This window comes from Rhinoderma darwinii, chromosome 6 (genome assembly GCF_050947455.1).
Source record: "Rhinoderma darwinii isolate aRhiDar2 chromosome 6, aRhiDar2.hap1, whole genome shotgun sequence".
In the NCBI taxonomy this organism is placed as follows: domain Eukaryota; kingdom Metazoa; phylum Chordata; class Amphibia; order Anura; family Rhinodermatidae; genus Rhinoderma; species Rhinoderma darwinii.
The window spans coordinates 73,964,730-73,991,621 of record NC_134692.1 but is presented as its reverse complement, the minus strand read 5'-3'; the positions used below and the strand labels follow the sequence as shown (position 1 = coordinate 73,991,621).

At 41.5% G+C, this 26,892-nt stretch overlaps 1 protein-coding gene across 1 annotated transcript in view; it reads right to left on the bottom strand.

Annotated features, from left to right (window-relative positions):
* Positions 1-4,279: 4,279 nt before the first annotated feature.
* RFTN2 (raftlin family member 2) overlaps positions 4,280-26,892 on the bottom strand; it is a 104,111-nt gene continuing 81,498 nt past the window's right edge. The window contains exons 7-9 of the mRNA XM_075829945.1: positions 21,058-21,161; positions 18,723-18,810; positions 4,280-9,041 (exon numbers count right to left, since the gene is read on the bottom strand). Of these exons, the coding sequence (XP_075686060.1) occupies positions 8,775-9,041; positions 18,723-18,810; positions 21,058-21,161 (459 nt within the window). The 3' untranslated portion in view covers positions 4,280-8,774. The remainder of the gene's footprint in view (positions 9,042-18,722; positions 18,811-21,057; positions 21,162-26,892) is intronic.

Here is a 26,892-nt window from a genome sequence, read left to right as displayed (position 1 = left end):
ATGATGAACTAAATGCTGTTTTTCCCATTGATTTCAATGGGCAGATGTTTGTAGGCGTTCAGCTTCCGTTTTTTTCAGGCATTTTTCGAGGGGTAAATGCCCCCGAAATACGCCTGAAAACACTATGTGTGCACATACACTTACAATGGTATAATTATCTTATAAATAAAGCCTCACCAGAGCTTCATACGTCATTATAATGAATGGATAAGCCATTTCAGTGGCAAACGTGCTGTGCCCAGCTTGTGCCACTGGAGACACACCCCAAAAATTGTTAGATGGGTTCTCCTGGGTATGGCGATGTAATATATGTGGCTGTTTTGGCACAGTGTAGGGCTGAGAAGTGAGGAAACTCCATTTGGCTTTTGAAACGCAAATGCTGCTTGGTCATAGTTTTATTTGCAGTTTTACCGGTGTTTTAGTTTATAATGTGGGGGCATATGTAAGCTGGGCTGAGTACGCATGATGTTTTTTACGCTTTGAAGCAATCCTTTATGCACAGGCCAGTGTCGCACTGATAAATGTCCTTTCTTATCCCCTTTTGTTACACACTCTGCACCTTTGCATTTTGGGGAATTTCGCTGGGAATGTGTTGCCCCGGTATAATATGGGCACCGTCACTACCAGCAGATAAGTTTGGGCCCTCTCCTTCCTGGTTCCCAAATATTGGGGCCTTGATGATCACCTCTTGAAACAGAAAAAATATTCCCCTCGGGGCTGCACATCTGCATATTTTTTCTTTCCTGAATTATGGGAGACTTATTTTTTCATAGACGTAGTGGTATGAAGGCTGTTTTTTGCGGGCAAGCTGTAGTTTTTATTGGTACCGTTTTGGGATACATGCAACTTTTTGATCACTTTTTATTACATTTTGTGAGAGGCAAAGTGATTTAAAAAAAAGCATTTTTTTTTCTAATGCGGCGTTCACCGTGCTGTATAAATTACATGTTAACTTTATAGCTATACCAAATTTATATCAATTTTATGTTTTACTACTTTCATACAATTTAAAAAAAAAATCATGTTTCTGGGTTGACATATTTTGGGAGTCATACCATTTTTCTTTTTCTGTCTACAGAGCTGTGAGATAGCTTGATTTTTTGCGGGACAAGCTTTAGTTTGTATTGGTGCCATATCTGGATACTTGCAACTTGCAACTTTTTGAGCACTTTTTATCCTATTGGTTTGTGAGGCAAGGTGACTAAAAAACAGAAATTCTAGTTTTAGGTTTATTTTATACAGCGTTGATTGTGCGTTATCAATGACATGTTAACTTTATTCTGCGGGTCAGTACGATTCCGGCGATACCAAATTTGTATAGTATTTTTATGTTTTACAACTTTTCGCACAATAGAATTACTTTTTTGTAAACAAAACATATTTTTTGCCATTATGTTGTGAGAACCATACCTTTTGAATTATTTTAGTCGGCGGAGCTGTATGGGGGCTTGTTTTCTTTGAGACGAGCTATAGTTTTATTAGTACCATATTTGGATACATGCCACTTTTTGATCACTTTTTATTCTCATTTTTGGCAGACAAGGTGACCAAAGAAGAGAAGAGCATTTCTGGAATTGTTTTTATGTTCGTTTTTTTACAGCGTTGACATAATATAACATAATATTTTTATAGTTCAGCTTTGAGGACCATGGCAGGTGGGGAATTTGACTGGGGCGGTACATCTGTCCTAAGGCAGTTGTCCTAAGGCGAGCTCAGTGAGGATAGGAGGGCAAAACCAATTATGTATAGTTGAATGTGTTGTCCAGGATTAGTAAAACTTGGCTGTTTTCTTCCAGAATTAGCGCCACACCTGTCCATGGGCTGTGTCTGGCATTGCAGATGAGCTACATTAAAATGAACAGGGTTAAGCTGCAATACCACACACAATCTGTGGACAGGTGTGGCACTGTTTCTGGAAGAAAAGAGCTACGTTTCTCTAATCCTGGACAACCCCTTTGATTTATTTTTTTTCCAATAGTAAAGAACTTGATAAGGGGAAAATGGCAATTTTTGATTTTATTACATGGAACTTTTTTTTGTACAAGGCTTGAGAAAGACCCTCCACTTGTCACGGGTCGAAACGTTGCCATTTTTTACTGGATGTTTGACCAATAAAAGAAAATATTGATTGAAACTTGGGAGACGTGTGCTGCTGTTCAACCATGCTTTTTCTGAGGATAACCACAGGATTTGTCATAAATGTCAGATAGATGCGAGTCCCACCTTTGGGACCCGCACCTATCTCTAGAACGGGGCCCCCTAAACCCTGTTCTACCTTTTTGTCACCTCTGCAAACCTATAGTGGTGCAAGGAGAATATCCTAATAAAAAGGAGGCCCCAAAATCCACAAGGTGCTCCTTCATTTCTGAAGCCTGTGTTTCAGTCAAGTAGCACGCTATGGCCACATATGGGATATTTCTAAAATCTGCAGTCAGGGAAATAAATATTGAGCTGTGTTTCTCACATCCCGTGGTCTCCTATAGCAAAGCATCCCTGCTCCCCCTGCTGGTCTCTGTGCTGCCGGCTTCCTGGGATTACGTTTCGTCCTATGTGACAATTGCAGCCTGGGACATCATATTCAGAACAGTGAGGCATCGCTAACTAGAGACCAGGGGAGGTTAGTATACAGCTTTTTTTTAATTTTAAAGTGGAAATATGTTTTGCTTCCTTCCTACTTGTAATTTTTACCACTTTTCCTCTGCAAAAAAAAATATCACAAAACATTTACTAATTGTTGCAAATTTTCACTTCCATATTGAACTCAATGGGGATAATTTGCAACAAATATGCAAACATTCTGCACAAAATATTGACATGCTGTAGATTAAAAAATCTGCACCGCAGGACAATTAATTATCAGAAAAATTTGTGTGTGGATGGGATTTAAAATCTCATCCACTTAGTTGCTACTGTAATACGCTGCAGATTTTCTGCCTGCAAATCTGGACAGAAAATATGCAGCTTTTACGCTTCGTGTGAATGTAGCCTATTGATATGACTTACTAAAAACCAGCAGTAAATGTCTGGAGCATCTATTGGGAATACAGTTAACGTTGACCCGGATGACTGTTAGGGCGGGTTCACACGTGGCGGAATTTCACTTAAATTCCGCTGCGGACACTCCGCAGCGTTAATCCGCAGCGGTGCCGTTTGTCCATTGACTTACACTTTAATTTAGCAGTGTTCGTTTAGACGAGGCGTAAAATTCCGCTGCGGAGCATAGGCTGCGGAGCGGAATTTGGTGTCCGCAGCATGCTCTGTCTGTTGCGGAGCAGTGGCGGACTCATGGCGGAATTTCTCCATTGACTTCAATGGAGAGTCAAAATTCCGCAATGAAGTCCGCAGATATTATGTGTGCTGCGGAGCGTATTGGTTTTACTACCATGACATTTCTTCATTCTGGCTGGACCTATGTATTTCTAGGTCTACAGCCAGACTGAGGAAGTCAATGGGGCTCCCGTAATGACGGGAGCGTTGCTAGGAGACGTCTGTAAATAGTCACTGTCCAGGGTGCTGAAAGAGTTAAGCGATCGGCAGTAACTGTTTCTGCACCCGGGACAGTGACTACCGATCTCAATATACATGTATCTGTAAAAAAACATATAAGTTCATACTTACCGAGAACTCCCTGCGTCTGTCTCCAGTCCGGCCTCCCAGGATGACGTTTCAGTGTAAGTGACGGCTGCAGCCAATCACAGGCTGCAGCGGTCACATGGACTGGCGCGTCATCCAGGGAGGTCGGGCTGGATGCCGAAAGAGGGACGCGTCACCAAGACAACGGCCGGTAAGTATGAAAATCGTTTACTTTCACTAGGGAAAGTGCTGTCCCTTCTCTCTATCCTGCACTGATAGGGAGAAGGGAAGCACTTTTCCCGCAGTCCGCAGCAGCTAGTCCGCATCAATGTACTGCACATTTTGTGCAGATTCGCAGCAGAATCTGCAACGCAGATTCTGTGCGGCATTGATGCGGACAGTTGCGGAGGAAATCCGCCACGTGTGGTCATGCCCTTAGTCCTTCTTTCGGTGAGTGGAAACTATTTACATGAGATCGTAATGAGTGAATATCCTTTTATACTTTTCTAACGTAGATTTAGAAACCTAAAGTAACAAAATTCTAAGTAAAAACACAGCACCCAAATCTATTTTACATGTTATTTTTTTTTCTAACAAACAAGTAAATTAGATCTAATTGTAAAATACATCTTCCTTGGCACGTCATTTTTCTATACAGCTGGTGTTAGATTAATACACAATTTACTTGTATACTTGGTTATAAAATACACCTGGTGGGTAATACACCTAATAATTATTTATTTAACAATCATTCACAGAAATAATAAAAAAATGACATACAGTAATGTGCTATAGAATGCGTCACACTAGCACTAAACAAAATAAGTGCACTTACTAATATTGCAAATCTTGATATACTGTAGTTACATTGTGGCAAATATACTTATTGCTTTTATAAAAGTAAACAGCTAGTTACATATATAAGAGTGAGTAAATAATATGCAACAGTAATTGGCATTTTCCCAACTGCCTGCTACGAATGCTTGGTAAGGGACGGGAAAGCCTATATTTAAAGGAAACCCGTCATTGACACTGCTGCTCTCACTGAGGGCAGCATAATGTAGTGACTGACATGCTAATTTCAGCGGTCCGTCACTCATTTGCTTAAGTTAAAGGGGTTGTCCAGGTTTGAAGCTGTTTTTTATACTAATGTCCTATCCACAGGATAAAATCGGTGGGGAACCCAACCCTTGACCCCACAACGATCAGCCGTTCCGGCGGCCTCCGGAAGCTTTGCAGGGTTGGTGCTGGAAGCAGAAGGCTCTGACCACTGCATAGCCGCGTGCTGGATTACTGCAGCTCTCTCATGAGAATAGGAGCAGAGCTGCAATACTGCAGCACGGCCGCTATACAGTGGTTGAAGACTTCTGCTTCCAGCACCGACCCTGCATCGCTTCCACCACCTGGAGGCAACTGGAACATCTGATCGGTGCAGGATCCAGGTGTCAGACCCCACTGATCATATACTGATGACCTATCCTGCAAATAGGTTTTCAGTGTAAAAAAAACAACAGCCTGGACAACCCCATTAAGTCATTTGTGAGAACTTACCTGCAGAGCCTGGCCAGCCGTGACAGTGATGAGTCCGGCATATTCATGATCTGCGGCTAGCTCAGCCCACTTTCCATTAGCTCTGTCCACTTTCCGTTGATTCTTTGTAGATGTCTCCCTATTACTGTGCATAGGGAGATATCTGTCAATCAGTGGGGAGTGGGTGTAGCTAGTGGAAATTAAGCGGAGCTAGCGCCAGCTCCTGAATATGCCGGACTCATCTCTGTCACGGCTGGCCAGGCTCTACAGGTAAGTTCTCATAAACGGCTTAACTTAAGCAGATGAGCGACAGACCGCTGAAGTGAGAGCAGCATAATGTCAATTGCAGGTTCCATTTAAAATAATTTTTTTAGAATCATTTTTGAAGGTATGTTCACACGCAGTGACCAAAAACGTCTGAAAATACGGAGCTGTTTTTAAGTGAAAACAGCTCCTGATTTTGAGACGTTTTTGTAGCAACTCACGTTTTTCGTGGCGTTTTTTGCGGCCGTTTTTGGAGCTGTTTTTCAATGGAGTCAATGAAAAGCGCCTCCAAAAACGTCCCAAGAAGTTTCCTACATTTCTTTTGACGAGCCGTCATTTTACGTTCCTTATTTTGACAGCGATGCGTAAAATAAAGGCTCGTGGGAACAGAACATCGTAATTCCCATTGAAAGCAATGGGCAGATGTTTGTAGGCATAATGGAGCCGTTTTTTCAGGCGTAATTCGAGGCGTAAAACGCCTGAATTACGTCTGAAAACAGTGGGTGTGAACATACCCTCAGGCTATGTGCACACACAAAATAAAAAACGTCTCAAAATACGGAGCTGTTTTCAAGGGAAAACAGCTCCTAATTTTCAGATGTTTTTTAAGCCACTCGTGTTTTTCGCTGCGTTTTTACGTCCTTTTTTCGTTTTTGGAGCTGTTTTTCTATAGAGTCTATGGAAAAACGGCTGAAGAAGTGACATGCACTTCTTTTTCGCGGCCATTTTTTTACACGCCCATTTTTCAAACCGGCCTCGTAAAAAAATGGCCCGTCGGAACAGAACGCCGTTTTCCCATTGCAATCAATGGGCAGATGCTTGGATGTTTCTGCTTCCGATTTTTCAGCCGTTTCTTCGCTATTTACGGCACGGAAAACGGACGAAAATAAGACGTGTGAACATACCCTGAAGCATCCAATGATATTCCCCAATGATCTTTGCAATGCAGAAATCACCTCCGTTCAATTGTTAAATAAAGTTCAGCCATATTAACCTTTAGATAGAATAATACTTTTATCATTGCTATTATAATTTAATAAAATAAGAAAACTGCACTGAAAAGTTAACAGACAAACACAAGCTTTTTTTTCTTTTTTATCATAGCCCTTGTTATTCATGATTTTAAACATCAGTGATGGTGGGTAGTATTAGGCTGGATTTACATGGGATGGAAATGCGGCAGATTTTTTGTGTGAAATTTCCGTGCAGAAAATCCAGAGTGGATTACCGTCCCAGCCATGTGGATGAGATTTGAACAAACCTCATCTGCATGCTGCTGGACATTTTCCGGATGGAAATCAGAGTATTCTGCGTATTTTGCTGCAGAAATGCTGCGCAAACGATGCATAAAATCTGCAGCATTTCTGTCCCGTGTGAATCTAGCATTACTGCCACATCTGTTGTCCTAATCTTTCTTTACTAAAGTAGTAGGTAAGTGCATACAGAAGCCGACATTGTGAGTGTAGTCATCATGATTCCAAATGCTTCAAATTCTAGACATTTCTGCAATTCGACTTTATCATAAAGTGTACATACCAATGTGAACTAGTATAAGAAATTCTTACCCTACTCCCTATTTGTAAAGTATACTTGACTATATTACTTTGTGTTTCAAAATGATAAAATATTGAATATGCCGCAAAAGCCACTACATAATTACCAAACATTTAAACAAAGAAATGTGAATTTAGCCCATTGTGTATATATAACTTAGATAAGGAACATGCTTTGCGCTAATCTTTTTCCCCATTTCTAATTGTGTTTCCTTAGGCCCCCTGCACACTTGGCATAATTGCTGCATCGGAGACCAGGGGGAGGTAAGCATTGACTTATTTTTTCTCCCCTCATCTGGTGTCCGATGCGGCATATCCGGCCAAAAGGTTGCACCAAATCAAACACGAATTGGTGCAGACTTTCTGCCGGAAATTCCAGTGGTTTCTGGGTCAGATTTGCTGCAAAATATTTCACTGAGGCAATTGATAGTCTAGGCCACTAATTTATTACGGCAAACCAGAATTTATGAAATGTAGAAATAAAAAGCATATATTCCTCCATCATTAGTGCAGTGTACAAGCCGAAAGACTTGTGCTTATCCTCTATTAATGGCAAATAGAGGAACATCCTAAATGAAGGAGGAACATTGGAAATGTTTTTCCTTTTACTTTTTTTTTTTTAGATAACTTGCTTTTTTATGTGTTTAAGGGCTTATTCAGACGAACGTGGTATACGTCCGTGCAATGCGCGTGATTTTCACGCGCCTCGCACGGACCTATATTAGTCTATGGGGCCGTGCAGACAGTCAGTGATTTTTGCGCAGAGTGAGTCCGCTGCATAAAACTCACAACATGTCCGTTCTTTGTGCGTATTTCGCGCATCACGCACCCATTGAAGTTAATGGGTGCGTGAAAATCACGCGCACCGCACGGAAGCACTTCAGTGGGACACGCGTGATTCGCGCAACAGCAGTAAAACTATGAATGAAAACAGAAAAGCACCACGTGCTTTTCTGTTTACAAACAGAGTGTCATAATGATGGCGGCTGCGCGAAAATCACGCAGCCGCGCAACATACGGGACTGACACATGGAGCTGTTAAGTGCCTTTTGCACACACAAAACGTTGCGTTTTTGGCGTGCGCAAAACGCACACGCTTGTGTGAATCCCCCCTAACTCAATTATGGACCTGGAAGTTAAAATTTATGTATTGGATGACATTTAACATACCAAATGCAGTTCAGGCCAAGCTACAGATGTGCGTGGGGCTACAGTTCTCTGCAGGGAGATTTTATTAGAGATGCAGGATATGTATATATGTTTTGTAAAATACCTACTGGAAGATTTATTTTCGTTTATAGAAGATTTTAGCCCTAATGGAGTGTTAAATAAAATGATACTATATGCATTACATGCACAATACTTTCATGTTTGTTTTACATTATATATTTTACAGTTAAAAAATGTCTGCCCGAATACTGTAGTCAACTTAACCCCTATAACACTTTGTAATGGCTTCTGAGTCTATTTACTGTGAGGTAATGTCACGCCAGTCTTTTGTGGAACTCTTCTTGGCGGGATTCATTAACAGGCATTGTAGAGGTTTGTTACGAAGATTTTGAAAATAATATATAATTGAGGAAATGTCTTACTATTTTTTTTTTTTTTATCTAGGCAGCATATATTTAGTATTGAATTATAGAGTATGTAAAAGTTTTTCATGTTTTTTTTAATGTTACAGTGTTAAGCCCTATTATATATATGTGTCCACCATTAGACTTGTTTTACCGTGAATTTTTTTTCAATGTAAGTAGCTATTTATACACATATACATGTAATATCAAGACATTTCTTTTTTTGGGGGGAAAAATTTAGAACTGGACTTGTTGGTATGATTGACATCAGCAGTCTTGATCACATACATGTAACTTGTGTGACACCTTCTTCTTGATCAAACTGTAAATCATCCAAATCCCGAAACATGCCATCATTGCTGTTAAAACCAGGAAAACCTCCAAAGTCCTGATGACTCTCTTTATTCCAGTATTGCTTAGAAGAGGATAGGTACAGTTCTTCTGATGTGTGTTCCAGATCTACACGTTTTCCAGGAGTTTGAAGTCCGATGCTTCGGTTGGATGAGGTCATTTTTTCCTCTTTTACTAAGTGTCTCTGTATCTTTTTCTGCAAATCAATTTTAAAAGTCTTTTAAAAAAAGTCTTGTAAAAACGCTTTATAGACATTTTAATTCAGAATATATACATAGAAAATAAGTGATTTGTGTAAATTACGTGTAAAATAATATTTTAGTATATTGACACTCTATTTTTTTATAAATCTAGCTTGCCTAAGGTGCTGCCCTGTGAATCCAAAAAGCAGACTACACAGTATTAGCCACAGCCTGTATTCTATTATTGGTTTCCAAACCACAGGCTGTCATAAAACATCCTGCATCTGAAGTGTAATCTCCTTTTTTTTTAAATTATTATTATTCTAATTGGTCAAGTTATGTGTTACAGATTGTGTAGATCTTTCCTGAATCCACTCAGTTATAGTAGATTGCAGGGTCAGATAGCTCTTTATTTCATGCTGTACTCCATGGCTTTGTATGTAGGTTCTCCCAATCTCACTAGATAGAATATGCAAAATCAAATTATTTTATTTTATATAAATGTATAGCTTTACAGTACAGATTGTTACGGTTACAGGGATACCAAATATATATATGTTTAATTATTATTATTTTGTGCGGATTTATGTTATTTTTGTTAAATAAAAAAAAATGGTAATAAATATTTGTTCATTTTTAATTCTAAAACTTTATTTTTCATCTATCCCTATTCATTTGACTGAAAACTTCTTTTGTCAGTCAGTTTAAATAAAACAGCCACGTTGCCAGTGTATATACTTCTTAGTATTAGTGTATCCTGAGGTTTTTCTAGCAATTCTAATATGCATTTTTTTTATTTCTTTTTTAAAACAAGCACCATAATGTGGTGCCACACAAGTACTTTATTGTGTGTATTGAATACGATTACTTTGTTTTTCTGTAGTCGTCCACTTTTTTTTTAATCTAAGTATCTAACATATTTTATTGTGTATGCTCATATTTTATATGTGATTTTTATTTTGAACTGTCAATTCAATTTGTAACTGACTTAATCACTGCATGTACACGTTCACGTGTTTTGTGTTTTATGCACTATTTTTACCTAGCACATGCATTTACCTATAAGTATATTGATATATTTATTTATCTTTTTCACACTGTCCCTTTTTTTAACTTATTCTTCTTGTCTTGTATTATCGCTAATGTATTTCTATTTCCATACTGTATACTTTCATAACCTATCACAGTTTTTCTAAGCATCCATGGTTTATCTGCCTGGTTTTTGTCACTATTTAGGGGGGGTCGCCATGTTTTTGGTGGGTTTCCCTTACACTTGGGCGTTTTTTATGTGATTTACAGCCACTGTGTTCAGCCCCACCTATTGTGATTTCACACCCTTTTTCCTATTTACTCGCCTCCCTTCCCCTTTGAGTCCTCCCTATCATACTGGACCTTTGTGGGTATCACATGATAAGCATGCCACGTCCACATCCAGCAAGTGTACACTAATTGGGGCAGCCATATTTTTGGAGGAAATTTTATTCCTTTATGGATCAAAGTGAGTGAGTGCATGTCAAGTGACGCACAAGCCACGCCTCGCTTCGGGCAGCCGCATGTGCTCCCGCATGGACCTCTGCATGTTTTTGAAGGTTGCTACAATCCCTTTCCTGTTCTAGATGGGGCACCCCCCTGCATTACTTACATCACTTTCGGTGGATTTTCCTCTTGACCCTGCTTTGGATGCTGTGCACAGGTGTGCATTTAATACTAATCTTGTTCATTTACTACTAATTTGGCACAAATGTGCTTCACCTATTTTCATTGGCCGGACCTTTCTTATATACCGACCCATTAGCCATTATGGTTGAGACTCCCGGACGAAGCATGTGGTGAAACACGTGTTGGGGATCAAGATTCCCTCCTTTGGTCTGTACTCTTTCCACCTTTCCTTTATATGCCCGTTTTTGTGTGCCACATTGTATTTTAGGGTTGCTTGATTTTCACAGATTGGCAATAGTTGACTGTTTCATGTTTATATGTATGTAGGAGGATGTTTGTACTATCCTGGAGGGATTTTGTTGAACATTGGCTCTTCGTTTTCCCATATGTTTTATTCCATTACATTTTTGATCCATAATAAAGATTTCTACTATTTTATATCATATCGATTTTCCTGCCTGTTTGTTTTGTATTGAGTTCATGGTGTGTTCACTAGGCAGCACCTTACATTGTTGTCCCTTGTCTATAGGAGTGTTTTTTAGGTAAAAGGTTAAATGGCAGGGTTTGAACTTATCTCTGCCAGTTTAAGCGGGAGAGCGCAGTCAATCCCAGACACCCTTCCGCTGTTGATATTGTGGGCACAATTGCTGTGCGCATGCAATCTACCTGATCTAACTGTAAGTCATGGACCATTTTAGTAAAGCACACCATGACTTATAGATACAATATGCCATGAAGTGCTAATGGGTTTTAGAAGCACTTCAGCTCATAAAATGCTCAGCACGATCATAGGTGGAACTGTTCAGCTGTGCCTAGCTGCACAGCCGTCTCTTTCCCTGCCTGGCACTCATCTGTATGATTGGTGCAGGGCAGCAGGAGAAAAGCAACGCAATGTGAACATCGCATTCTTTTTCCTGTAATAGAGAGAACTCTGTAGCCATTAACAGCTGCACAGTCCTCTCTGTGCACATCATGTTCAGACTCGCACTCTTCACAACCTTTCCTCTCCATACATCTCTGACCTCACTTCTCGATACCTACCCACGCATAATCTCCGGTCCTCACAATACCTCCTTCTTTGTTCTCCTCTTGTCCGCTCCTCACATCGTTGACTCCAATATTTCTCCCGTACATCCCCCATACTCTGCAAATCTCTACTCCAACACATCAGACTCTCTCCCACCATCCAGACCATCAAAAGCAACCTAAAAACCCACTGCTGCGACTACGATACATAAGAGGGGCAGCTTATACCCTCACCTTCCCCCATACCTCACAGACTGTAATTTCTCACTGGCAGGGTTCTCTCTATTTCTATACCAGTCTGTCATTCATTAAGCTGATGTTTTTTGTGTTTGTTGTTTTTATTGTCTCATTTTATGTACTTAAACCCTTTTTCATGTACAGCACCCTGGAGTTTCTGGCACTTGTGCAATTCCATACACTTTGCTTTTGTTTTTAAAGGACCTGTTTTATACCGTGTGTTATGGGCCTACTAGGGGCACAGTATAAGTGGCAAAATTGAATTTGCATGCATTTAAAATAATTAATGATGAAAAGTTCCATGAAGGCGGTTGTGAGTTTGTAATTTAATAGATGGCATGTTGTGTGCTTGTAGCAGGGTTCGCAAATAAACACTGACACCACTTGAAGTTGTTTCTAATAAGTTTACTTAAATGTTTATGGTACAACAAGTATAACTTCAACTTTCTGCGTCACTGGATATATGCAACAAGGCTTAGATGCCATGGGTGCAGACGAACTTCCGGCTTTACGGTTGGGGGGTCTCGAGAGGGTCTTTCTCCTAGTGGCTGCGCCTCAACCTCCCTATAAACCTGGTACGGCAGGTTACAAGGCCACCTCTGCGGGTCACGGTGGGGCTACCCACTACCCTTCGCAGACTCCCCAAGACTGGAGGCTACGCCCTGTCACCCTTGGCTGCAGCGGGAGGTTGATATTTGTTTCGCTCTGCGCCTTCGCGGGTCGACGTGGGAGCTACCCACTACCCTGCGAAATGACCACTATTAGGGGAATGCGGTACTCACTGTTGGTCCGTTGCTGGTGTCTGGAGATTAGTTCTTGTTTCACGTGTCTCTGTTCCTTGACACGCCACTTTCCTTTAACACAGTCTTCAATGGCAAGTCACTGCTTTAATTCAACATATGCCACACTTGCAAGTGGGGGTGACTCCGCAGACAACACAGGGTTAGGCCTCATGCACACGACCGTATTTTTCCCACCCGTAAATACTGGCGTAAATACGGGTCCGGTGTCACACGTATTCCACCCGTTTTGCACCAGTATTTACGAACCCGTGCCCGTAAATATGGGTCCGGTGTCACCCGTATTCCACCCGTATTTACGGGCACGTTTTTGGCGGCAAAATAGCACTGCACTAATCGGCAGCCCCTTCTCTCTATCAGTGCAGGATAGAGAGAAGGGACAGCCTTTTCTGTAATAAAAGTTAAAGAAATTCATACTTACCTGGCCGTTGTCTTGGTGACGCGTCCCTCTCTTCACATCCAGCCCGACATCCCTGGATGACGCGGCAGTCCATGTGACCGCTGCAGCCTGTGATTGACCTGTGATTGGCTGCAGCGGTCACATGGCCTGAAACGTCATCCAGGACGTCGGGCCGGATGTCGAGAGGGACGCGTCACCAAGGCAACGGGCGGGAGACCGGACTGGAGGAAGCAGGAAGTTCTCGGTAAGTATGAACGTCTTTTATTTTTATTTTTTACAGGTTTATACTGATCGGTAGTCACTGTCCAGGGTGCTGAAAGAGTTACTGCCGATCAGTTAACTCTTTCAGCTCCCTGGACAGTGACTATTTACTGACGTCGCTTAGCAACGCTGCCGTAATGACGGGTGCACACATGTAGCCACCCGTCATTACGAGAGCTCCATAGACTTCTATGGACTGTCCGTGCCGTTATTACGGCCTGAAATAGGACATGTTCTATCTTTTTCAACGGCACGGGCACCTTCCCGTGAGAAAACGGGAAAGCACCCGTCGCCAATAGAAGTCTATGAGCCCGTTATTACGGGTCGTAATTACGACCCGTAATAACGGGAGTTTTTACGGTCGTGTGCATGAGGCCTTAACACTACTTCCAGGCTGTTCCAAGACCTAACTTCACTTCCCAGTGTTAACTTATCTTCTGCTCTGTGCCTCACACAGGCACCCGTCCAATCACAGCGTCTCTCCTTCACTTCAGATCACACTCAGCTTTGTGGCTATTAATAGAAAACACAGTCCTCCAAAGTATATCTCAGCAGTATAAGATCTCACACAGATCGCCATTAACAGTGTGGGCACCAGGTTACACAGGGCACTTATCTGAGGTGCTGGCCAGCTCCATGGCTCCTCTCCCTGTTCCAGTTCAGCTTTTTCCTATTGGCACCTTCTCTGGGGTGGCTTTATCTCTCGCACCAATCCTCTGCTACAGTGCTAATCCCCACTCCTCCTGGTCCTGGCTCCTCTCAGCATCCTCCTGCCGCCGCGGCTCCCTCCGGCCCGTCCGATCCATCTGCTGCCGCTGGTCCAAGTGCACAAGTCCGGAAGCCGCGACCGGAAGTAGTAATCTTACTGTCCGGCCGCGACTTCCGGTCCACAGGAAAATGGCGCCGGACGGCGCGCATTTCAAATTGGACTGTGTGGGAGCGGCGCATGCGCAGTTCCCACACAGACGGCGTACATGTTAGTGGATGGAACGGGCCCCGTTCGCAGTCCCTATGGGACTGTGGCTGCCGTATTCCATGTCTGTATGTGTCGTTAATCGACACATACAGAAATGGAAAAAAAAATGGCAGCCCCCATAGGGAAGAAAAAGTGTAAAAATAAGAAAGTAAAACACAAACACACAAATAAATATAAACGTTTTTAATAAAGCACTAACATCTTTAACATATTAAAAAAAAAATTGTGATGACACTGTTCCTTTAAGCCACTGGTCCTGCAGTGACACCTAGTGGCTGCTAATAACATGGCAGGCATATACTAAATAACACAGAATGAAAGTACCAACCAACATGAAAGATGCACAGGGAAGACAGTTCAATTTAAACAGGGCAGTATCACCCCCTTACACTTCCCCCTGCCTTTTCGAGTGCAGTCCCTTGCACTCACAGAGGCGAGCCAGGCATTCATTTCTGTAGCGGTTACAGTTCCCCATCCTTGTAGAACTGTGTTCTCCTTTTTGTCGACCTCTTGGATTCCCACTGCAACCGGCTCTGTTGCTGTCGACAGGACCTGCTGATCTTTAAACTGTGGTTCTTTAGAAATCAATCCTGGTCTTGAGATGTTGGCTACTACCTGCTTTGGATGTGGGAAGACTGCTGGTGTAAATTCTGCCGCTGCAGGAGAAAGGAGGGATGACTGGTTACGAGACGTCTGGCTTCACACCTGCCCTATGGCCGGGTCTCTTGATTCTTCCAAATCCGCTGACCTTAGCTGGTGAAAGGGCCGACGAGGTCGCCGCCGGTCAGGGGCAAATCTGCTTCCCTTAACTGGAACTCCACCAAGGGCCTGTGACATTGGCAGCTTCGGTGCCCTTTCTTCCTCTCACCACATCAAATTCTACCATCTCTCCTTCTCCAACGCTGCGCAGAGACTTCCGGGGGTTGCTCCGCTTTATAGCAGACCAGTGGACAAACACATCGCCTTTATGGTCACTTTGGCGAATAAAACCGTAGCCTTTTCGAACGTGAAACCACTTCACTGTCCCTTCTACTTGAGTAGCAATAAACTTTCCGCAAATAAACACTGACACCACTTGAAGTTGTTTCTAATAAGTTTACTTAAATGTTTATGGTACAACAAGTATAACTTCAACTTTCTGCGTCACTGGATATATGCAACAAGGCTTAGATGCTATGGGTGCAGACGAACTTCCGGCTTTACGGTTGGGGGGTCTCGAGAATGTCTTTCTCCTAGTGGCTGCGCCTCAACCTCCCTATAAACCTGGTACGGCAGGTTACAAGGCCACCTCTGCGGGTCACGGTGGGGCTACCCACTACCCTTCGCAGACTCCCCAAGACTGGAGGCTACGCCCCGTCACCCTTGGCTGCAGCGGGAGGTTGATATTTGTTTCGCTCTGCGCCTTCGCGGTCGACATGGGAGCTACCCACTACCCTGCGAAATGACCACTATTAGGGGAATGCGGTACTCACTGTTGGTCCGTTGCTGGTGTCTGGAGATTAGTTCTTGTTTCACGTGTCTCTGTTCCTTGACACGCCACTTTCCTTTAACACAGTCTTCAATAGCAAGTCACTGCTTTAATTCAACATATGCCACACTTGCAAGTGGGGGTGACTCAGCAGACAACACAGAGTTAACACTACTTCCAGGCTGTTCCAAGACCTAACTTCACTTCCCAGTGGTAACTTATCTTCTGCTCTGTGCCTCACACAGGCACCCGTCCAATCACAGCGTCTCTCCTTCACTTCAGATCACACTCAGATCACACTCAGCTTTGTGGCTATTAATAGAAAACACAGTCCTCCAAAGTATATCTCAGCAGTATAAGGGTATGTTCACACGGCCTATTTACGGCGCGTAAATAGACGCCCGCGTCAAAGAAGTGACCTGTCACTTCTTTGGCCGTAATTGGAGCCGTTATTCATTGACTCCAATGAATAGCAGCGCTAATTACGGCCGTAATGGACGCGGCGTTCAAGCGCCTGCACATGCCGGTACGGCTGAAATTACGGGGATGTTTTCAGGCTGAAACATCCCCGTAATTTCAGCCGTAACGGACGCCCTCGTGTGAACATACCCTAAGATCTCACACAGATCGCCATTAACAGTGTGGGCACCAGGTTACACAGGGCACTTATCTGAGGTGCTGGCCAGCTCCATGGCTCCTCTCCCTGTTCCAGTTCAGCTTTCTCCTATTGGCACCTTCTCTGGGGTGGCTTTATCTCTCTCACCAATCCTCTGCTACAGTGCTAATCCCCACTCCTCCTGGTCCTGGCTCCTCTCAGCATCCTCCCCCGAGCCTCCTCTCTCCACATGTCTGGGTTTTCCACAGCACACCCAGTCCTGCACTTCCTGTCCAACAGCAATATATATCTTAAGCCACTGGTCCTGCAGTGACACCTAGTGGCTGCTAATAACATGGCAGGCATATACTAAATAACACAGAATGAAAGTACCAACCAACATGAAAGATGCACAGGGAAGACAGTTTAATTTAAACAGGGCAGTATCACCCCCTTACATGCTTCCTGAATAAATGTAGGCTTTGGTAGTACAATAGCGGTTAGGGGTGCATGATATATATTTTTATTACATTTGCAGGTGAGGACCAGGTGTTGCATGCCTTTTGTTTCAGTGCTTTTGTGGGCACAAGCTTTTTCAGGTGAAGACATGTGTGGTATATATGAACCTGAAAAATCTTTATTATTTTTAAACTGTTTTTTTTTGTGTGTTAGGCTCTGCTGATATATTTTCACAAATTCTTGTTTATCATAAAGTTGCATGAAGGTGGTTATGGATATAAATCAATGAGTAAGATTATTACAAATACAATTAGGATTTAAGGGGAATACTCACTTTAAAAGCCCCTTATGCCTGTTTGCGCTTAAAACCAGATTTTTACTTTTGGTGATCTTGTGAAGATACTGTATGTGCAAGTAGACATGAGCTTATGTGGCATGTATGATGTGTGCACATCTTCATCTTTTATATTTAGGAGGTGTTGTTACATCTAAGGGTCTGCTTAGGTCAGGCTTTTAGTCGCAAACCTAAATCTTTGCTTTTTTGCTTAAAATGTAAGCTTTAAAAGCTATATAAACCTATGATGGGCATTTTTTTAAATAAACAAGTCAGTCAGTGTGTTTGGTGTTGCTTTTTAATTACTCTTTATTAAATATTCATTTTACTTTTTTTAGATACAGCTGCTCTATACAAAACAGCTGTGTGTAGGTCTAAATCCGGTTCCCGTCAGGTCCCTGGGACTGACGGGTTCAGTGCCAGCGGGTCCTGCGTGTCTCCATGCAGAATCCATCTGTAATCTATCCCATCTAAGTTCATAACACTGAACCCGTCATGTCCATGGGACTGATGGATTTAGGTCATAGCGCTAGATACAGCTACAGCTATAAAACAAATTTATAATATACTAATTAAAAAGTTACACCAAACGCACTGACTGACCTGATTAAAAAAACAAAACTGGCTACCGCAGGTGTACATAGCCTTTAACGGAAAATTGCATACAGGCAGCCCTTCTTAAGTGCTGGTGACATTTTGACAATTAACTGGGGTATCATATGAATTTAATTTTATTTGTATAGTCCAGAAGGTTGAAAATTGTCCAGGCTACCAGATATAAATAGCAGATATCCCTGGCAGTGAAAGGGTTAAAGATATTATTCTTAGCTAATTATGAGGTTTAAGATAAAATAACTTCTATAGTATACTTAGAGTCATGAATATCCCTAGACAGTTATTCAACCGTATAGAGAAATAGGGTAAAAATGTTGCAGTGTTTTTCATTGCGAAACCCGGCACATAATCACACACTGGGGCTTCTTTGTAAAAAAAACTTAGGTTATTGTAATGAAGACCATGTGTTTCAGGACCGAACGGGTCCCTTCATCAGGTTTAGACATGATGACCTGATAAAGGGACCCGTCCGGACTTGAAACGTGTTTTTCTTTTTACAATAACCTAAGCGTTTTTACAAACAAGTCTCAGTGTTTGATGATGTGCCGGGCACCGTAACCAAAAACACTGCAACTTTTTAACCCTAATTCTCAGCACTTTATTCCCTGGAGCGGAATCTGATACCCCTAGGGAAAAGCAGTGGGGGGCATCCAGCTGTACTAAGTTCTACACACCACATAGTAGCGTTGTGCCAACCACAGCACAACTCCAATAGGTAAGTCGAACAAATACAGCATCTGTTGTTAAACTTTGATGTCCCTACCTAAAACTATATTACCTTAGAGGAGCGCCGCCTTCTTGTTTTTTTTACTTATTCTTTCATTAAACTGTATAATATCACATTTTCTGTAAACCGTTGAATTACCTCAGACGATGGAACCGAAGATTGAGATGAATGTGACATAACTGGTCTTTGAAGAAAAATTATTTGCTTTGTTGTCACATTTCCTTCACTGAAATAATAAGCGGATGTTACAGAGGTGCATAATACTGGATATTGAGATTGAAAATACAATAACTGATTTTCAGATTTTTGTTGGTGTCTTGAACGTTTTTAATATATGAAATAATTATATCAGTAAATTTGGAATCTAAAGCCACTAATGCTATGTTTTCATCTGAATTGGAGCCTCCATCACATATACAAAAATAGCGCAGCTTGCAGTGCTAGTTTTTCCGTCAAAACCGTTGGTGTCCACCATGCGACGGATCCAGCACTCTGTCAATTTATATGTTCTGCCCTCTAACCAAGCAGAACAATGGAATTCAAGAACACAGATGTGGCCTTAGCAGAATATCAGTGATCGGCTCATAATGTTATTTCCTAACATAATATATAATTATTGCAATAGCTCCTTCAGCAGGCTGGATACTCATAGTAAACCTGTAGAGCTCCAGAGAAACAAAATTCTCATCTTCTGCATTGCATTTAGCATCAACAGAAAACATAAGAGACAGCATGTTTCCTAAAGGGTGTATAGAGGCTGGAGCAGTGTACTTAAAGGGGTTGTCAAGTTTAGAAAACCCATTTTCATACACCCTAATAGGAAATTCTGAGGTAATAGAGGGGGGTCACCTGTTCAGAATTCTAATTTTTTAGCCATAGTGGAGAGTGTCTAGCTCTAGAGGACCTCTCCGGCATTACACCGACAACTTATTGATATAAATGGGCACTGTGTAATGCCTAATTTTCCCTATGGCGGCGCTGCATGGAAATTGAACCATTACTGCCAGATTTCCCTACAAAGTACAGCTGATCAATTGGGGTCTCAGCAGGGGGTCACTTGTGATTAGCTTATTAATATGGAACCATTCTAACAAGTAGAGATTGTCCAAATTGAAGAACCTCTTTAATTGGCATTATGACAATACAGCATTGACAAAAACATTATAATTGTATTTAGTTGGTGGCTCTAGAAGAGCAGCGATGGGGAATTTTACTTCTCTGCAGCCCACGTTTATACAAGCAGGATTGAGCGCAATCGATTCATTTCAGGTAATTGCTCATAATTTCTAATGAGACAGAATGGTGGTTCAATAGTGAACATAGTTGCCCTGCAGAACATGGGGTTCTGGATTTAAGGTCGACATTTGCATGAGGTTTGTTGTTCTACATGTGGATGGGCTTTCTCCATGTACTCCATTTAAAAAAACATACTGATAGGTTCATTTTAGTGCTATGAAATTGGCACTAGTACGTGTGTGTCTGATATAGGTAAATTAGATTTTGAGCCCCAATGGGGATGATGGAAATCTCTGTACAATGCTGCAAAATATGTTGGTTCTATAGTGTCCAGATGTGGCGTAAAAAGTCCACAACGGATTTTTCACACTAATCTGCAGCAAATCTGAATCTGCGGCAGAATCCTCATGTGTTACATGCAGATTTTGTTGCAGATTTCACTCTTTGCATTACAAAGGATGACATTCACAGTGAAAATCTACAACATTTTCTTGACAGAATGGGCATGCTGCGAATTCTAGATTTGAAGCATACCCTGATTTCCACGTGGATTATTTTGGCCTCATGTGGGTGAAGTTTGGAAAACCCCATCAACATATAATGTATTGTAAATTGCTGCGGATTTGCGGTAAGAAATCCGCACTGCAAATCCATGGCAATTCCAATATATCTTTACACACCCTAACAGGAAAAAAATATGTAAAGATCCAAACCAGAACTTCGTTTTAAATTCTCATGAAGACAAGGAGAAGGATGTTGAAGTTAAAAAATGTTTTACAGGAGCAGATGGCCATAAAATGCAGTTGGAAGTCTATAGATGGCTAATAGGTTTCTGTCAACCACTTCACTAAAATCAGTTGAACCTCATTTGAGTCAGAGCCATATCCCCTTCATTGTTTACAAAGGCACAGCCGCTCATCTAAAAGACAGTACAGCAGCATAAGTGTGAAAAGGACAAGCTGGCACAGCAGCTAGTCTGTATGGGCAGTACCTCAGAATAAATGTGAACAGGACAAGCGTCAGCACCTGGTACAGCCGGCCTTACAGACAAGCTGCTGTGCCTGTGCCCCACATTGAAGGAGACAAGGATAGGTCATCAATGTTTATGTTCTGGAGAACCACTTTGAGGCCCAGTATTTTTAATTTTTTTTTAATTTTTGCTGAGACTTATTAAAAGCACAGATTTACTGGTAAAACATAAATAGTAGACGTGGCATTATACCTTGTCATTTCTTACCTGTTGTGTCTTATTATGGGTGTTGGTATAACACAAGTCAGAAGCCATCCAAATTCTGCCAAGGTGTGCAACAAAGGACCATAATCTGTTTTAATTTCAGAATCCTAGAAAAATATATAAAATAATTACATAATCTAATTAAACAGAAACCTTGAAATCTCTGTGAAGAGACATGTCTCACTCAATCTTTGAATGTGGCTGCAGTGCAATAAAATGTCCCCAATAATTCCATGTTCTCAGTGCTATGACGTGGACAAGTGCAAGATACCATAAATAGAAATGCATATGCCTTATACACTTACATCAGTGATCTGCACCTATGGCTTTCCAGTTGTTATAACGCTACGAGCCCCAGGAAAAGCTTCATGTTTGTTTCACACCATCTGTATAGCGGCTTTTCATTTTTTAACATTGACTTAAATTGCAATAATCATTTATATGTCTAATTAGTATGTTTTTAAGGTGTATTCACACTGTGCGGTTTTGCCGTGTTTTTGCAGTGCGTCTGAAACCTCACCAAAAACGCTTGCGTTGCAAATTGTAGCAAGTCATTGTAAAACATCATGTTTTTTTTGTGCGGTTTTCGGCTGCACGGCAAAAAAAGCAGCAAAACCACACCGTGTGAATACACCCTAAGGCCAAATGCACACAATGTGTGTTACGTGCGGATTGGCTGCGCATATTTTTCTCGTGGCAAATCCGAAGCTTAATACCGTACCAGCAATGTAAATGAGATTTCAAGTAATCTCATCTACACATTGTGGAATTTTTCTGCACGTAAATTGACCTGTAGTGTGTATTTTAAAATTCACAGTATGTCAATTAATCTTTTATTCCCGCCTGCAAATTGTATATGACAAGTTTATAATAAAACCTCATTAAAGTCTGCAGCATAAAACCGCACCTATTTCCGCATCAAAATGTAAAAAACACACTAAGGCCTAATTCACACGAGCGTGTTCGGTCCGTGATATACGGTCCGTGTGTCACCATATTATTTCCGAAGATCTGCGGCGCGCTGTCATTAGCCCCAGTACCCCTGAGGACGCTGCCTCGTGTAGCGAAACATGTGTGGGGGGGGGGGGGTTTGAATTTACTTTTTAAATAACGTGCTTTTCTGCTGGTCTTCAATAATACACTCTCAATTAGGCCTGGCTTTCTGCAGTCACCGGCCATCTCTGACACTGTGTACCATTTGCTAACAGGCACTGTCCGTAAACAAACCTCCAGCAGAGGGCTTGTTTGAATTTTAAACATATATATATAACATTTCCCGGACCGAACACATTGCAGGGAGCCGGGCTCCTAGCATCATAGTTCTCTATGATTCTAGGTGTCGCTGCCTCTCCGGAACTACTGTCCCGTACTGAAAACATGATTACAGTGCAGGACAGTTGTCCCGCAGCGAGGCAGTGACACCTAGAATCATAAATAACTATGATGATAGAAGCCTGGCTCCTTTCAGTGTGTTCGGTCCTGGAAATGCGGCCAACACACGGACCGTATATCATGAACCGAACACGCTCATGTGAATTAGGCCTTAGGTGCGGGTTTTACCTGCAGAATAAGCTCTGCTTACCTGCGGTTTTCCGCAGGTAAACACAGTTAATTCTGCATGTAAAATCCGCACCTAAAAGTTAGTTTTTTAATGCGGTTTTTACATTTTGAGAGGTTGGAACTGTCATGAATATATAGTGTGTTTACTCTGAGAGCTAAATTTACAAAATGGTACATTATGAATGTCTGTTTACTTATGTCTTCAAATTAAAAAAATCAATAAAATTATAATAATTTTGAGGTTTAGGATTTATTGATTTTTTCCAGCTGTTGGTATCACACTAATGGGATGATATTTAAAACCATGATCAGCTGTGCCTTGTTATATTGTGCATAAACATACACGGCTTCAAAATAAATGCACATGCTAAACGCAGTACGGTCCGCAATTACGGACCCATTCACTTCTATTGGCTGTGGACACCTCTCCGTATCACTACAAATAGGTGTTGTTGCCATAGTAGTGTACCATAAAGATAGGACATGTCCTATCTTTTGCGAATTACGGACTGTGCTCCCATACTTTGTATGGGAGGGCGGGCCGAGAATGCGGGCGTAGTCATCCGTATTTCATCCATATATACTAAATACTGTCCGTAAATACGGCCCGTATTCTATCCGTATATACAGATCCTTAAAAAAAGAGGGAGAATGCAAATGATGTCATCAGCATGTTGCATAGCAATGCTTCCATAAATACGGACCATATATGGATTCTCATCCGTAGCCGTCTGTATTTACGGAAGCTCCCATAGGCTTCTATGGGAGAATCCTTGCCGTAATTACAGACAAGAATAGGACCGGTTCTATAATTTTTTCAGCACGGACACCATCAGTAAAAATACTGAAAGGTGTCCGTGGCCAATAGAAATGAATGGGTCCGAACTTACTGTCAGTAATTACTATCCTTAATTACTGATGAAAAATATGGTCGAGTGCATGGAGCCTTAGGTCTCATGCACACGGCCGTGCCCATAATCGCAGTCTTAGAATGCGGGCGTTGCCGGCCGCTGTCCGCATTTTTGGGCGGTTCTCCCAGTATGAGAGCACGGCTCATAAAAAACGAAAAGTAGGACATTCTCCATAATTCCCGACACGGTTCTACAGCACGGACAGCTATCCGTAGCGATACGGAAAAGTGAATGCGGCCAATAGAACTGGGTGGGTCCGTAATTGCGGACGGTATTACGGTCCACAATTACAGAGATTTTTTACGGTCGTGTGCATGGGGCTTCAGAATGTATCTTTAGCCTTATATTCTAAACGAAGAGTGGACGTTTCTGTATTATGACATATGTGGAATGTATATGTTTAAATATGAGGGCAACGCCTACTCTTGTATTGTTAAATAAAGATATCTGTGGCCACTCCTGCCAGAGACCATTTTGTACATCAACAGTCTGTGTCGTATTATCTCTCCCGGCCGGCCTCCCTCTCTAATCTCCAGAGAGTGTATTAATTGATTTGGTACTCATAGACAACTGCAGGTTAAGTCCTATGTTTTAAGGGACAAATTTTGCACCTACATTTACTGGGGGCTCGTCAGGGATCCCAACACAGATCCAAGGAGACAATCGAAGGTGAACAACAGCTAAGGAAACAACTGGGAACTGCACAAAACCGGTGCGTAAGAAATGATATTCTTACTGGGCACTTCCCTGTTGTATTAGCTGCCTTCCAAGAATTGTCTCTTTGTTGACTCATTGGGAATCATGAACACCACTTGTCTATGAGTTTTTGTATGTGTTATAGGAATAGGTGTGTGAGAAGAAGCAAATCTGTGAATGTATCTGTGAGATGCTGAGATAATGAGCGTTTATTTTCTGATACAAAGAAATAAACGTGACCTAATTCCGAGATAACACTGAACGGCCTGCCCAAAGTGTTCCCTCCGGCCCCTGGGTTTAGACTGTATTAGGATCAGATTGCATATTGATGCTTGCAGAAGTGACAGCTACCCATCTGCACCCAAGTGATTGTTAGGACTTCCACACATCCAGACTGTGACCTATAGGATACGCACCTGGCCGGAAGTAAGAGTATATATGTGGGCTAATCCGCGGATATCTAACCTGAATGAGTTATTGATTATTGGTAACAACTTTGTAACTAGAAAGTTTATAGAATATCCAAGGGCCTCTAGGACAGTTAGACAAGTATAATTCTTCTGAGCTATCTACAGCTTTAAAAAAAACTAAGTTTTACAGAAACAGTAGGTTTTAAAAATCTATATTGCCTCAGTTATTAGCAATAAATTGAGAGGAAGACAGTCATCTGAATTCATAAAGGAATCAATTGACTTTTCACTTCCTAAAAAGGACACATTGGGCAAAATGTTCAAAGAAATTATTGATAGAGAGATAGTTAGACCTGGATTAGGAATTGGCTAAAAATAGAATTAAAGCCAATAGGAGAATTTAAATTGTAATGACCATGGCTTGTAAAAGGATAAGTGAAACTGATAATGTGAATAAGATTTTTATATGATTCTACACCGTGTTCCAAATTATTATGCACATTGGATTTAAGTGTCATAAACATTTAATTATTAGTTTTTCAATTAAACTCATGGATGGTATTGTGTCTTAGGGCTCTTTGGATCATTGTAATCAATCTCAGACACCTGTGATAATTAGTTTGCCAGGTGTGCCCAATCAAGGAAAACTACTTAAGAAGGACGTTCCACATTATTAAGCAGGCCACAGGTTTCAAGCAATATGGGAAAGAAAAAGGATCTCTCTGCTGCCGAAAAGCGTGAAATAGTGCAATACCTTGGACAAGGTATGAAAGCATTGGATATTTCAAGAAAACTTAAGCGTGATCATCGTACTTTGAAAAGATTTGTGGCTGATTCAGAGCACAGATGGGTTAGTTCAGATAAAGGCATAATGTGGAAGGTTTCTGCCAGACAAATTAATAGGATTAGGAGAGCAGCTACTAAAATGCCATTGCAAAGCAGCAAACAGGTATTTAAAGCCGCTGGTGCCTCTGGAGTCCCGCGAACCTCAAGGTGTAGGATCCTCCCGAGGTTTGCAAGTGTGCATAAAGCTATTATTCGGCTACCCCTAAACAATGCTCACAAGCAGAAACGGTTGCAGTGGGCTCAGAAATACATGAAGACTAATTTTCAAACCGTGTTGTTTACTGATGAGTGCCGTGCAACCCTGGATGGTCCAGATGGATGGAGTAGTGGATGGTTGGTGAATGGCCACCATGTCCCAACAAGGCTGCGACGTCAGCAAGGAGGTGGTGGAGTCATGTTTTGGGCTGGAATCATGGAGAGAGAGCTGGTAGGCCCCTTTAGGGTCCCTGATGGTGTGAAAATGACCCCTGCAAAGTACGTAGAGTTTATGACTGACCACTTTCTTCCGTGGTACAAAAAGAAGAACCGTGCCTTCTGTAGCAAAATTATCTTCATGCATGACAATGCACCATCTCATGCTGCAAAGAATACCTCTGTGTCATTGGCTTCTATGGGCATAAAAGGAGAGAAACTCATGGTGTGGCCCCCATGTTCCCCTGACCTCAACCCTATTGAGAACCTTTGGAACATCCTCAAGCAAAATATCTATGAGGGTGGGAGGCAGTTCACATCAAAACATAAGCTCTGGGAGGCTATTCTGACATCCTGCAAAGATATTCAAGCAGAAACTATCCAAATACTCACAAATTCAATGGGTGCAAGAATTGTGAAGGTGATATCAAAGAAGGGGTCCTATATTAACATGTAACTTGGCCTGTTAAGTTTTTTTGGATTGAAAGAGCTTTTGATTTCTATAAATATGACCTCCTGATGCTGCAAATTCAACAAATGACCATTTTAGTTCTCTTTACAACCTTTAAAATGTTTTGATCTCTGTTGTGCATAATAATGTGAAACAGTGCATTTTGAGTTTTTTACTTCTAAAAAAAAATCTGTTCTCATTAGGAGATTTGGTCAATAAAATTCGCATTATACTCCAACGGTTGATGGCTTGAAGATTATACTGACTGACATTTGCATCGACTATTTAGGAAAATCAGCGAAAAATAACATTTGCATAATAATTTGGAACGCGGTGTAAGTGAAAAATGAGAACTGTATCTTTAAAGACTAAGAAAAAGGCCTAATAATTCTCAAAAGTCTTAATATTATGTTATGTTGATGGTTATATGTTATACTAGTATAGAAAACCCATTACATGGGTTTGCAAGCAAAAGGAATGATAAGTATTTTTTAAAAATATTGGAAAAAAATATGTGTATTTTAAAATCTAATTACCAAAATTTGAAACCTAA